General features: G+C 39.1%; 1 protein-coding gene across 4 annotated transcripts in view; it reads left to right on the top strand.

Moving 5' to 3' along the window:
* The window catches only part of Aff4 (AF4/FMR2 family member 4), a 73,282-nt gene that overhangs the window by 22,409 nt on the left and 37,845 nt on the right, over positions 1-13,028 (top strand). For 2 of the 4 annotated variants that reach the window (XM_040748614.1, XM_040748615.1), the window contains exons 4-5: positions 2,518-2,562; positions 7,329-7,415. In XM_040748614.1, coding sequence (XP_040604548.1) covers positions 2,518-2,562; positions 7,329-7,415 — 132 coding nt within the window. The remainder of the gene's footprint in view (positions 1-2,517; positions 2,563-7,328; positions 7,416-13,028) is intronic. The other 2 variants (XM_040748616.1, XM_040748618.1) reach the window with 1 other exon arrangement.

Here is a 13,028-nt window from a genome sequence, read left to right on the forward strand (position 1 = left end):
TATAGTGTTACAAATAAAGCAGGACATGGTTTATGGTGATAAATAGTTGGACTTTTGAGTCTACAGAAGTGATAATGTTGTGTAGTTCTGATGCCTGTTTCCTTTGCTCACAGCTAAAGGACTGAGACAACCACTGTAACTGTTCAAAAGTTGACATTCAAAATAGCCAAAGAACTAAGCATTCACATTGAAATAGCTGAATACTAAACTGTCAGAATAACAGGTTTTACAAATCATTGTCATATATGCAAGGTTTATTATTTTAAGTTTATGTCCCTCCTGCATGTATATCTATATACTTTGTGTGTGCCTGTGTCCATAGAGGAAGGAAGAGGGCCTCAGATCCCCTGGAGCTGGAGTTGTGAACTGCCATGTGATTGCTTGGAATCAAACCTGGGTGCTCTGGAAGAACAGCCCATACTCTCAACCATTGAGACATTTCCCCACCCCTTCAAGGTTTATCTTTTAATGTAGTTTATACAATAAAGAGGTTAAAAAGACAAAAGGCATAGCTTAGAGCTCAGAATAGCAGAAGAAAGAATCAAAGCTAAAGGGATTTTTGTTTATTTGTTTGTTTTTTGATACAGGGTTTCTCTGTATTGTTTTGGAGGCTGTCCTGGAACTCACTCTGTAGACCAGGATGGCCTCGAACTCACAGAGATCTGCTTGCCTCTGCCTCCTGAGTGCTGGGATTAAGGGTGTGGGCAACCAACACCTGGCCAAAGTTAAAGATGTTTGAGCACATTTAGGAATCTTGAGCCAGCAAGGTAGCTCAGTGGGTGAAATAGAAACCTGATGACTTGCCAGGTGGTAATGGCAGTGGTGGCACATGCCTTTAATCCTAGCGCTTGAGAAGCAGAGGCAGGCAGATCTTTGTGAGTTCAAGGCCGGCCTGATTTACAGATTGTGTTCAGGGATAGGTCTCAAAGCTACTGAGAACGTTTTGAAAAACAAAAACAAAACAAAAAACAAAGAAGCCTGATGACTTGAGTTCAGTTCTGGGTCCCATAGTGGAAGGAGACAACTAACCAACTGCTAAGAGTTGCTCTCTGACCTACTCTCCCCGATACATCCCACCCTGCCCTTAACATACACACATATACATACATGCAATAATAATAAAGTTAAATAAAAAGAATTTGGGCCTGAAGAGATTGATCAATGGTTACGTGTACTTGCTGCTCTTACAGAGGACCCGAGTTGCCTCCTAACACTCAGAAAAGTAGTAATTTGTTCTTTCTTCAAATACATCATCTTTGAAACTGGATTTGGGTTTAGTTTCTCTTTCTTTCTTTCTTTCTTTCTTTCTTTCTTTCTTTCTTTCTTTCTTTCTTTCTTTTTTTTTTTTTTTTTGAGACAGGGTTTCTCTGTGGCTTTGGAGGCTGTCCTGGAACTAACTCTGTAGACCAGGTTGCTCTCGAACTCACAGAGATCCGCCTGCCTCTGCCTTCTGAGTGCTGGGATTAAAGGCATGCGCCACCAATGCCCGGCCCAGACTGATAATTTTAAGGCATAAATAAGAATCAAGAAACTAAACCTACAGGCCGGGTGTTGGTGGCGCATGCCTTTAATCCCTGCATTTGGGAGGCAGAGGCAGGCAGTTCTCTGTGAGTTCGAGGCCATCCTGGTCTTCAAAGAGAGTTCCAGGATAGTCTCCAAACTTACAGAGAAACCCTGTCTCAAAAAAAAAAAAAAATCTGCCTTCTATAGTTTATGGAATACTATGTAAAATGTTCATTGTGGCCCGTATCTCTAGTCATTCAAATAATACTTTGCTCAGTTTATGTGGAATGCTTACTCAGTTATGTCTCAGCATCATGTTATATTTTTGTATATGAATAACTTGAAATTTTGGAAATCTGATCATCTAAAATATTAAAAAATTGTAGGGGCTAGAGAGATGATTTAAGGGCGAAGAACACTGACTGTTCTTCCAGAAGATCTCATTTAATTCTCACTGCCCATATGATGGCTCACCAGTTGTCTCTAACTCTAGTTCTAAGGGATCAGATTCCCTCTTCTGGCTTCCATAGGGATTAGGCACACAAGTAGTGTACAGACCTATGTGTGGGCAAAGCAACCAAATACATAAAATAAAAATAAATAAATCTGGAATCTATAAGGAGGGCTCAGTGGTTAAGAGCACTGGTTGCCCTTCTAGAGGGAGAGGACCCATCTTGTATTCTTAGCATACACACAACTGTCTATAACTCCAATTCCAGGGAATCTAGTGCTATCCTCTGGTTTTGCAGGACCAGGCAAGCATATAGCACCCATGTATATGTTCAGGCAAAACAGTTACATATATAAAATAAAAATAAATAAATCTTTCTAAAATTTTTGTACAGGAAAGCTAATTCAAAATTTCTAGCTAGAGTTCTGACTTAAAATAATAGGACCATAAATAATTCCTCATTTATGTAATTTCTAATGTTTTAAATATGTTTAGTAAATACTATAATTCTAACAACAAATTTCTTCAAATCTAATGTCTGTTTCTTTTTTCTTTTTCTTAAGGCATCAGTTTCTGGTGATGTAACCTGTGTGGATGAAATACTTAAAGTAAGTTTCTTTTTAATCATTCTGATCTGTTATTTAATTATGATGCCTGTATTACTAACTCTGATTCATATTTTTAATCCCTTCTTAACACAGATTGCTTATGTGTATAACTTGATTATGCCATGCCCATCATAAATAACCGACTTTTCTTAGGTTCTAGACATATTTTGTTTGCTGTTTATAAGTAATATATATGCTGGTTTTAGTCTTGAAAAGAGGAAGAAACCAATTATAACTACATTTTCTTAGGCTTATAAAACTCAGTAGTCACCAAGTTGATAGTAGTTTGGTTTACAGCTTGCCATTCATTCTGTTCTGGTTAGATACTACAATAAGAGCTGTCCTCTGAGTGTTGATCTGGAGTGTTCATTAGACACTTAAAAGTGTCTACTATGCCTGAAAAAGTGTATTCCCCTGCTGGGAAGAAGGGAAGACCAGTTAGTGAGCGAGTGGTATTGGCTGCTTCTGCTCCTAAGAGAAAAACATCAGTCACACATAACTTTTATTTTGTTTTGGAAGCTTCTGAATTCTTTGTCTATACTTGGATTTTATGGCATATCTTTCTGAGACTTACCTGTCTTGGCCTATTTCCTATAATCTGTTCCCACCATTTACTCTCCCGTTTCTTCCTCTAGCCAGTACAATCTCCCTTTACCATTTTGCTGAACTGTTTTTTCTAATGCCCTTCTCTTGTCTTCTGCCTGGGGTGTAATGCATATAAGAACTAGTGTTCTTATTTTCTTTACTGTCTCTGCTGTTTGAGAGTTTTACATTGTTCCTTCCTTGTTACTGAGCTTCATTTACCACTCTTGAGTAGTGTTGTGGCTTCTCTTTTTCACTTAGTGATAGGCATTTTTCTTTTTACACTCTTACTCACCTTATGTACCATCTTTAGCTTTATCAGACAACTAGCTATTCAATCCTGCTCTTCTGCCTTGGTCTCTTACAGGTTTTGGCTTGTGTCTCTTAGTTCTTTCCTGTTAATCCACTCTTCCATACTTGTAAATATAGAGTCCTCATTATCTCTAATTTCTTCCACATACTCTGTTTAACCACAAAATTAGGTTTAGACTTAAAAGTTCTTCGAAAATCTTCATTCTTTCCATTTCTGCCAACTTCAGTAATTTTAAAAATCCTCACTTGGGCCAAGATGGCTCAACAGGTAAAACTGCTTTTCACACCACCAGCCTAAATGACATGACTTCATTTCTCCAGAATTCACAGTGGAAAGAGATAACTGACTCCCAAAAGTTGTCCTCTGACCTCCACATGACACTCTTTGACATCTCCATGTGTGCCATGGCTATATGCCCATATGCCCACACAGTAGTGGTGTTTTGTTGTTTTTTTGAGACAGGGTTTCTCTGTGTAGCCCTGGCTGTCCTGGAACTCACTCTGTAGATCAGGCTGGCCTCAAACTCACAGAGATCCTCCTGCTTCTGCCTCCCGAGTGTTGGGATTATAGCTGTGCACCACTACACTGGCTCACGTAGTAGTAGTAGTAGTAGTAGTAGTAGTAGTAGTAGTAGTAGTAGTAGTAGTAGTAGTAGTAGTAGTAGTAATCCTTAAGACAGTCTTAATTTTTTGTTTCTGCCTTTAAAATCACTTAGCTGCCCTTTTATATTGTTTCAAGGCTTCATTTCAGCCCCAGCCTTCATAATGACTTGTTTTGCCGAAGTTTTCAGTGGCTCTCTAAGAGACACTAGGGTTGCTAAGCCTACAATTCTGAGGAAGAATTTAACATCCAGACACCCCATAGCCAGTCTTCAGCAGTTCTGCTTCTGACTGAACACTTTTGCCAAACTAGTTTTCCTAAGCTACAGTTCTTCTTTTCTTTTTAGGATAGGGTTTCCTGTGGTGGAGGCTGGCTTTGAACTTCTGTCCTCCTGTTTGACCTACCTTCCAAGCAGTGGGATCAGAGACATGCACTTCCACACTTTTAATCACTTCCTTAAAGTCAAATTCTTTGGAATACTTCCCTCCTTTGTCTGTAATAGTACATACAAAATTGTCTTCTATAGAATCCCAGGGAAACCTTCTTCTTCCTGTGTCAGGCCACAGTGAAAACTCTTCACTTTCCATATCATAAAGTATTCAGTCACTCTTTGTCCCCTGCTCTTTAAACTTATTGAGTGTCTTGCATGTATGTGCACATTATGTGTGCGTTGCCCAAAGAGGTCAGAAGGGGCTGACAGATCTCCTAGAGTTGGAATTACAGACAGTTGTTAGTTGCCATATAGGTGCTGGGAATTGAACCAAGGTTCTTTGGAAAAACAGCCATTTTCTTAACTACTGAGCAATCTCTTCAGCCCCAAGCATTCATGTTTTTGAGATATACACACACAAACCCTTGTGCATGTGAAATGCTTGTGTGTTTGTGTGTGTGTTTTTTTTTTTTTGTTGTTGTTGTTGGGTTTTGTTTTGTGTTTGTGTATTCTAATGGAACACAACACATTTCCCCTTGAAGTTTTAGCAATATATGGAACTTAAGGAACTTAAGAGTCTGGAAGACTTTGTCTCTTTGTTCTTACTAAACATGTAGCCTACATTTTTCTAGGTATGAACTTGACATATACTTTGAGTGTTTTAGTGCCCAGTCAGGTTGATTGTTAGAAAGATTAGCTGTTGAATATATTTTGGCATTTGATTTCTGAAATGCCAGTACTAAAAATCTGAGGTACAGAAGTTTCAACCTTCCCTTCATAGGTTTTTGTTTCCATTCAATTTGTAATCACAGTTTCTAGGAACTCTTATGAACATTAGGAAACATTTCTGTCTAAAAATAATATGTTTATTGAAAAATTTCAGTTGTCAGTGATTCACCTATTATGTGTCAAGTCCTAACAATGTGGTAGTGATGTTAGCTGTACAGTTTAAGCTGACTTTCCAGGGTTGGGAGTAGGAAATAATACAAGTATTGTAAGAAGATAGAAAGCAATTACATGCAAGTGGCTAGTATTTTGTTTTGTTTGGGAGGGATTCCTCGTTTTTTTATTAGTTCTTTGGGAATTTCATTTAATGTATTTCGATCATACTCACTCACAACTCCTTGACGTTCCACTGCCCCTTCCCTACCCACCCACCTTTATGTCCTTTTTCTTTTGCCCAGGAAGTTCACCTTGTGCTGCCCATATACCCTTGAATATGTATGTGTCTATCTGATGGAGTGTGGCTGACCTACCAAGGACCATGCCCTTAAAGAAAACTGACTCTCCCTCTCCCAACAGCTAGCTATCAGTTGTCAACAGCTCCTCAACTCGGGTGGGACTTTGTGCCCATCTCCTCCACCCTGTCTGTGCAAGTGGCTGCTATAGTAGACACTGTGTTAACTGCCCTGTCCCTCACCCACTTTTGTCATTCTGTTGACCAAAGATAGCTACTGTTAAGCATCCTTCCAAAAGCTTGACTTTTAACATTTTAAATATTTACTGGGGCATAGACTATGATTTGTGTTTGACAGTATTATGGTGTGGACATCATTTCATATCATAGTTGAATTTCTCATTTTAATGTCTGTCTGGTGTTTCATTGTACGCATGTCTGCTAATTTGTTTAATCAGTAGTATATTGCTGGATACCAGAGTTGTTAACATGTGGTCTATGAGTCCTTGGAATCTTTATATAATCTCGATATATCTTTATATAACTGTGATTATAGTCACAGTATAAATTCCTAAGCACCACCAGTCACCTTTTTTTTTCCCAATGGTTAAACTTAACAAAATGCTGGAAATAAAATACTCCCTTATTCTAAGTCTTGATACCTCTCTTCCTTGATCCTCTGACATACACATTGTTATGCTAATTCACTTGGGCTGTTGAGGTGCACCCCCCCCCCCCCCATACAGGGTATCATATAGCTCAGGCTGCCTTGATTCTTTCTCTTAAAGAGCTGAGATTAGAGGCATATGCAATCATACCCAGCTATTTGTAGCATGAGTAGACTGAATGAAAATGAATGAGATCAGACCCAGGGTCTTTCTTACCTATTTTCTTCCTAATGTGCTTTTGAAATTTCTCTTCTGATCTTCACATGACCAAAATTTTCAGTCGGCACGTGGACTCTGTAGTCAGAATTCCTACAGTGAAATTCTTTGTCCAATATTTAGTAATCATGCAACCGTGAATAAAGAATGTTGACTTTTGTTTCAGCTTCACCTTAAATAAGTTAGGGTAATAATATCTATCTCATGACTTGAAGAAACGATTGATAAGCAAAACATTTAGCATCATTTCTGATCCATTAACGGTAAGATTAATTTTAGCTGTTTTTCTTATTGTTGTCTTCTTCATTCCTACAGCAAGATCTTTTTTTTTTTTTTAAGTAGGATTGCATAATATGCATTTGGGGGCCATGGTGGCTCATGCCTCTAATGTAGCACTCAGGAAGCAGAGGCAGGAGGATCAGCAAAAATTCAAGGCCTGTCTGATCTACATAGCAAGCTAAGGGAGCCTGGGCTATAGAATGAGACCCTGTTTTAAAAAACAAGTGAACAAATCCATTAGACCTTGTATTTCTTTACAGATTGATTTCTATAACTATCCACATATTTTATCATCCTGCCTATATACACCTTAAAGTCAGAGAGAATTTGTTATTTTCTGCCCCATTACCAGCCCTACTGCCTGCACACAGTTGTGCCTTATTAATACCCATTGGAGGATCAATCATGAAACCAGTATTTCTAAGTACAATGCTGGTTTTTTACTGTATAGTTTTGTAACCTTTTCCTGGTTGAAAACAAACTGTAATAATTACATTTCAGGAGATGACGCATTCATGGCCTCCCCCTCTAACGGCTATTCATACACCATGCAAAACAGAACCTTCCAAATTTCCTTTTCCAACTAAGGTAAGTAAATAAAATCTGTCTTTGATAATGTAAGAAAACTTTAAATGGCTCAACTAAAATCATACAAACTCAAAATTGTCTTGCCATTCCCTAGTGGGAAACACAATAAATAAATTTTAAAAATAAACAATTTTAAGTAGCGATGATTTTTGAAGAAATTTTAAAATAATAGAATTGAGAGCATCTTGAACTGAGAGGTACTTAAGAAAACTTGGAAGGCAATACTGAGAGAGAAAAAAAAATTGTTGTTTATTACAAACTCATGGTATTCTAGACTGAAGGTGGCTAGACCTATTCAGGCTGTTTTCTGAGGCGCTTCTCAGAACCTAGCCACAAAAATATTTACATCCTATGACAAAGGCCCTCCCTCACACAGCAGTTTTTATTTAGCCCATCTAAACTCTGCAGATTAATTTTTTAAAAATGAATTTATACTTACAAACAATACAAAAATACAAGGCTGGGTGCAGGACTCATGCTTGTAATCCCTAGCACTATGGAAGCAAAGACAGGGAGATCAGGAATTTAAAGCCAACCTGGCTATATTTTCAGAGTTTAAAAAAATCTCCCCCAAATAATCAGGCAAAAATACATTCTCATGTGAAAGTTTGTTCAGGACGTATAATGCCAGCTCTTCCCTGGTTGTTGTTCTCTAACTCATCCAAATTCATGTGTCTTTGCAAACCTTTTCATGCATCTGCATGCATAAGTACAAACTCATACGTGTGGACTCATTCTATATACATATGCTATTTCTATTCAGATAAATTGTATCATTAACCTGTCAGCTGTGGTCTTGGAGTCCTTTCCATGTTGTTTACTTAGAGGTATTTAATGTCTTCTAAGTACATCTAAAGTATGATTTATCTGACTATACTTAGCCATTTCTCTTTGGTGTTCACTGACAGTTTTAATTAAGAATTTTTTCTTGTTTATTTGTGTGTATGTGTGAATCTGCGTGTGTGTGTGTGTGTGTGTGTGTGTGTGTGTGTGTGAGAGAGAGAGAGAGAGAGAGAGAGAGAGAGAGAGAGAGAGAGGGAGGGAGGGAGGGAGGGAGGGAGGGAGGAGAGAACTGGTTCTTTACTTCCACCATGTAGGTCCCAGGGATGGATGGAGTTCAGATGGTCAGGCTGACAGCAAGCACCTTTGTTCACCCAGCCATCTCACCAGCCATCATTTTTTTTATTGTGTGTACGTTTGTGTGTGTGTGTGGGTGTACACATCCTGTTCACTTGGATGTGGAAGCTGGGGTCTGTGTCAATGTCTTCCTCTATTTTCCACTTTATGTTTCTTTTTTGAGACAGTGTTTCATGTAGATCAAACTGGCCCTGAACTCTGTAGCTTATGGTGATCTTAGTCTTGTTTGTTTGTTACTTGGTTTTTTGAAACAGGATTTCTCTGTGAAACAGTCCTGGCTGTCCTGGATAGCACTCTGTACACCAAGCTGACCTCAAAGTCAGAGATCTGCCTGCCTCTGCCTCCCAAGTACTGGGTGGAATAATTCCATATATTTGGAGTCAGAGATGTTCAGTTTTAGTGCTTTAAGTTTTTTGAAATACTTCCATGTGGGAAATGAACACTCTGAACTGAAGTATGAACACAAAATTGATTTATGTTTCATATACACCTTATACACATAGCCTGATGGCAATTTTATACATCTTTATTTTGCTGGCATTTTGATGTTTAACAAAGATGAGACTATAAAACTAAGGATGGGCCAGGGGGTGGTGGCCCTCGCCTTTAGTCCCAGCACTCAGGAGGCAGAGGCAGGCAGATCTTTCTGAGTTCAAGACCAACCTGGTCTACAGAGTGTGTTCCAGATTGGCCAGGACTTTTACACAGACACCCTGTCTCAAAAAAAAAAAATTAATTAATTAATAAAGGCAAGGATTGAGGCCAGCGATGGATTAGTAGGTAAAAGTGCTTGCCACCAAGCCTGATAGCTTGAGCTTGATTTTTGGGACCTACGTGAGGAAGAAGAGAGGAGAACTGACTCCCACAAGTTGTCCTTTCCCCTTTCTCCCCACAGTGTTCCTATGATTTTTTTTAAGTCTCGTCTAGTTTTCCCTAAATCTTTTTAGTTATTTCTGCCCTAATTTTTTATGTTTTTTTTCTGCTTTCAGTATTATGAAACTGTGGGTTTCCTTTATTTGTAATGTCTGCTTTTAAGCAAAGCATCACAAATCTTAATATTCTGTGTTTTAATAACATCTTTTTATGGTTTATTTTCAAGTTTTGTTTGTTTGGTTTTTGGTATTTCAAGACAGGGTTTCTCTGTATAGACCTGGCTGTTCTGGAACTCACTCTGTAGACCAAGCTGTGGCATCAAATTCAGAGATCTGCTTGCCTTTGCCTCCCAAGTACTGGAATTAAAGGCATGCACCACCACTGGTGTTTTTTAAGAAATATTTTATTATATATGTACATATATAAAATGCATGTTATATATATTGTTTGGGAGATTTTCCACATATGTTACTGATTTGTGGATTAATTTCATTTGGGTCAGAAAGTATACTTCATATGGCTTGAATCATTTTATGTTTATTAAGAACTATTTAATCCCAGAGTATTTCTCCTCTTGTAAATATTTTCTATACACTTGAAAAGAATATATTTTGGTACTGCTAAGTATTCTGTGTGTGCCAAACCAAGTTGGTTTAGTGTTAGGCAAATTTTCTGTGTTATTGTGTCAGCAGCAGTGAGGCAGGAGCTAGGAAAATAGCTCTGCTTCTGCCTTGTAGCAGCCTGAGTTTTTTTCAATGATCTGTACTTGGATGAAACCAAGCTTTTTTTGGCCTCAGAAAAGAATTTCCGTATAAGTCGGAATGAAGCAGAGTTGGACTGTATTAGGAAGAATTTTTTGTTGTTGTTGTTTGTTTTTGGTTTTTCGAGACAGAGTTTCTCTGTGGTTTTGGAGGTTGTCCTGGAACTTGCTCTGTAGACCAGCCTGGCCTCGAACTCACAGAAATCCGCCTGCCTCTGCCTCCCGAGTTCTGGGATTAAAGAGGTGTGCCACCAGCGCCAGGTTTAGGAGGAAGTTTTTAAGTAGATTTACACATACACACTAGGGAGAGAGAGATACATTCAGGAAAAGGAACACATCCAAGAGCACGGTTATAGGTTTCTAAAGAGTCCCATAAGCTTACATTAGTTCTATGTTGCATTTTGGTGGCTTCTAGTTATCCCAGTGGTTGCTAAGGAGCATAAGTGAGATCATAGAGGAGTTCTGATGATGGGTAGGATTTCGGTTAATAAGGTAAAATCCTAGGTCACAAAGATCATATAGGAAATTAAGGTGTTTTTATTATAAAATTTACAGACTTGTTTGTATGATTTCTAGAAATTTTCAAGTTTATATCTGTGAAAGGAGTATATTCATGTATGCCCAGCCCTTAAAAATGGTCTTTTGCTATTTTAACATTTTTATTTGAAAATAGCTCTGTATAAAAGGAATATTATCACTATGTAAGCAACTTCAGAGAAAATGTTTCTGGAATTATTGGTTCTGGTGAGAGATTTCAACCAGACTCTGGAATGGGGTCTTTTTTCTCTTACCGTGTTCTCTTAATATTCTGTCTTCCTTTCCCTCCAACCCTGCCCAACCTCTTATCTTCTGTCTCCCAGGCTGGCCGCAGACTCTGTGTAGCTAAGGATGAACTTGAAAGTTTGATCCTCTTGCCATCGTCTTCCAAGTGTTGGGGTTGTGTGCTCCACTGTTCCCGGTCCATTATCTGTTATCAGTATTAATTTTTTTAAGAACCCATTTCCTGTACATCTAGCATTTCTTTTGCTTGTCATGCCTTTCTGTTCATTGAGCTTTCTATCTTGTGCCAGTTCTTTCTGTCCTACCTGTTTCCTTCGGTACTCTTTGCTATGGAACTAAAACAAATCTTTGTGGGGTGTGTGTGTGGGGTGTGTGTGTGAGAGAGAGAGAGGAGAGAGAGAGAGAGAGAGGGAGGGAGGGAGGGAGAGAGAGAGGGAGGGAGGAGAGAGAGAGAGAAGGGGAGGGGAGGGGAGGAGAGGAGAGAGAGAGAGAGAGAGAGAGAGAGAGAGAGAGAGAGAGAGAGAGAGAGAGAGAGAGAGAGAGAGAGAGAGAGAGAGAGAGAGAGAGAGAGGAGAGAGAGAGAGAGGAGAGAGAGAGAGAGAGAGAGAGAGAGATCATGCTCTGTTGTCCAGCCTGGCCTAGAATCCTGGACTCAAGTTATCCCCTGCCTCAGACTCTCAAGGTAGCTGGTACTGTTGGCAGTACCACAGTACCTGGATGTTTTGTTTGTTTACATAGGACCTCACTATGGAGTCCAGACTGATCTGGACCTTGATGTCCTCTTGCTTCTGCTACCTCTGGGATTACAGGGACTAAAGGGATTATAGCCATGTGTAGCTTTTTTTTTTCGTTTTAATTGTAAAATTCTGCCTTGAATAATCTATATGTATATTCTTTTCTTGTGCTTGATGTTTGTTGGACTTGAAGTTTGTGATTTATATAGTTTCTATCAAGTTAGGAAAACCTTTGCAGTTATTTATAGTACTCAGATTTTTTTAATGTTTCTTCCTTCCCCCTTCTTCAAGGACTCCAGTTACTTAATAGAGTTTTCTGTTTTGTTGTTCCATTCTGTATTAAACTGTGTGAGCTCCAGTGACAGGAAAGAAAGCGAATGTTGTTAGACCTAGGGAATTTGGGGATAGCATCCTAGAAGAGATAATATCAGGTAGAGTGTGAAGAAACAGAAGAGTGCCAGTAATGAGCACACCAAAATGGCTTTTACACCATTGATAATTTGGAAGTTTCAAGTTTAGGAACATATTGGAAGGGGTGATTTTAATGTGTTTTTATTTTGAGACAGACTGCAGATCTACTGTTCAGGAACTCACTATGTAGTCCATGCTGACTTTGAACTCACTAAGATCCACTTTCCTCAGTTTTTTGAATGATAGGATTAAGGAGGAGGTGCACCATTATGCCTAGCTTTTTAATATTTTTATAGTTTGCTTTAATGCCCCTGAATTTTTGCTAGGCTGTTGACTCATGCATGTAATCCCAGCATTTGGGATCTATAATCAAGAGCATAAGGAGTTCAAGGTCATCCCTGGGTAATTAGCAAGTATGTCAGTGTGAGACCTGCTTCAAACAAAACAAAAACAAAATCAAAAACTAGCAAATACACTACAACCAAAACAGCTGCAACCACCACAGCCAGGCACAGCTTTGTGTACCAGAATTCCCAGTGCCTGGAAAAAGCCTAGAACTAACCCTCCTGTGATAATATTTTGTTTATGATCCAGCAAATAAAGTTTGCCTGAAGATCAGAGTGCAAAGCTAGCCACACTAGTTAGCCATAAAAGGTCAGGCAGTCAGTGGTGGCACACACCTTTAATCCCAGCAGCCACACTAGTTAACCATAGAAGCTGGGGGGTGGTAGTGCATGCCTTTAATCCCAGCATTAGAGAGGAGTGAAAGGCCGGTGGAGACAGGAGTGCAGGGTATTAAGTCTGCAGCCACACAGAGGACAGGATCACCCCCTTTGGTCTGAGCCTTGGTAGAGGTAAGAGCTCTCTAGTGGTTGGCTGCTTTGCTATCTGAACTTCAGTTTGAACCACAATATCTGT

This window comes from Mesocricetus auratus, unplaced genomic scaffold, assembly GCF_017639785.1.
Source record: "Mesocricetus auratus isolate SY011 unplaced genomic scaffold, BCM_Maur_2.0 Super-Scaffold_100007, whole genome shotgun sequence".
Classification (NCBI taxonomy): domain Eukaryota; kingdom Metazoa; phylum Chordata; class Mammalia; order Rodentia; family Cricetidae; genus Mesocricetus; species Mesocricetus auratus.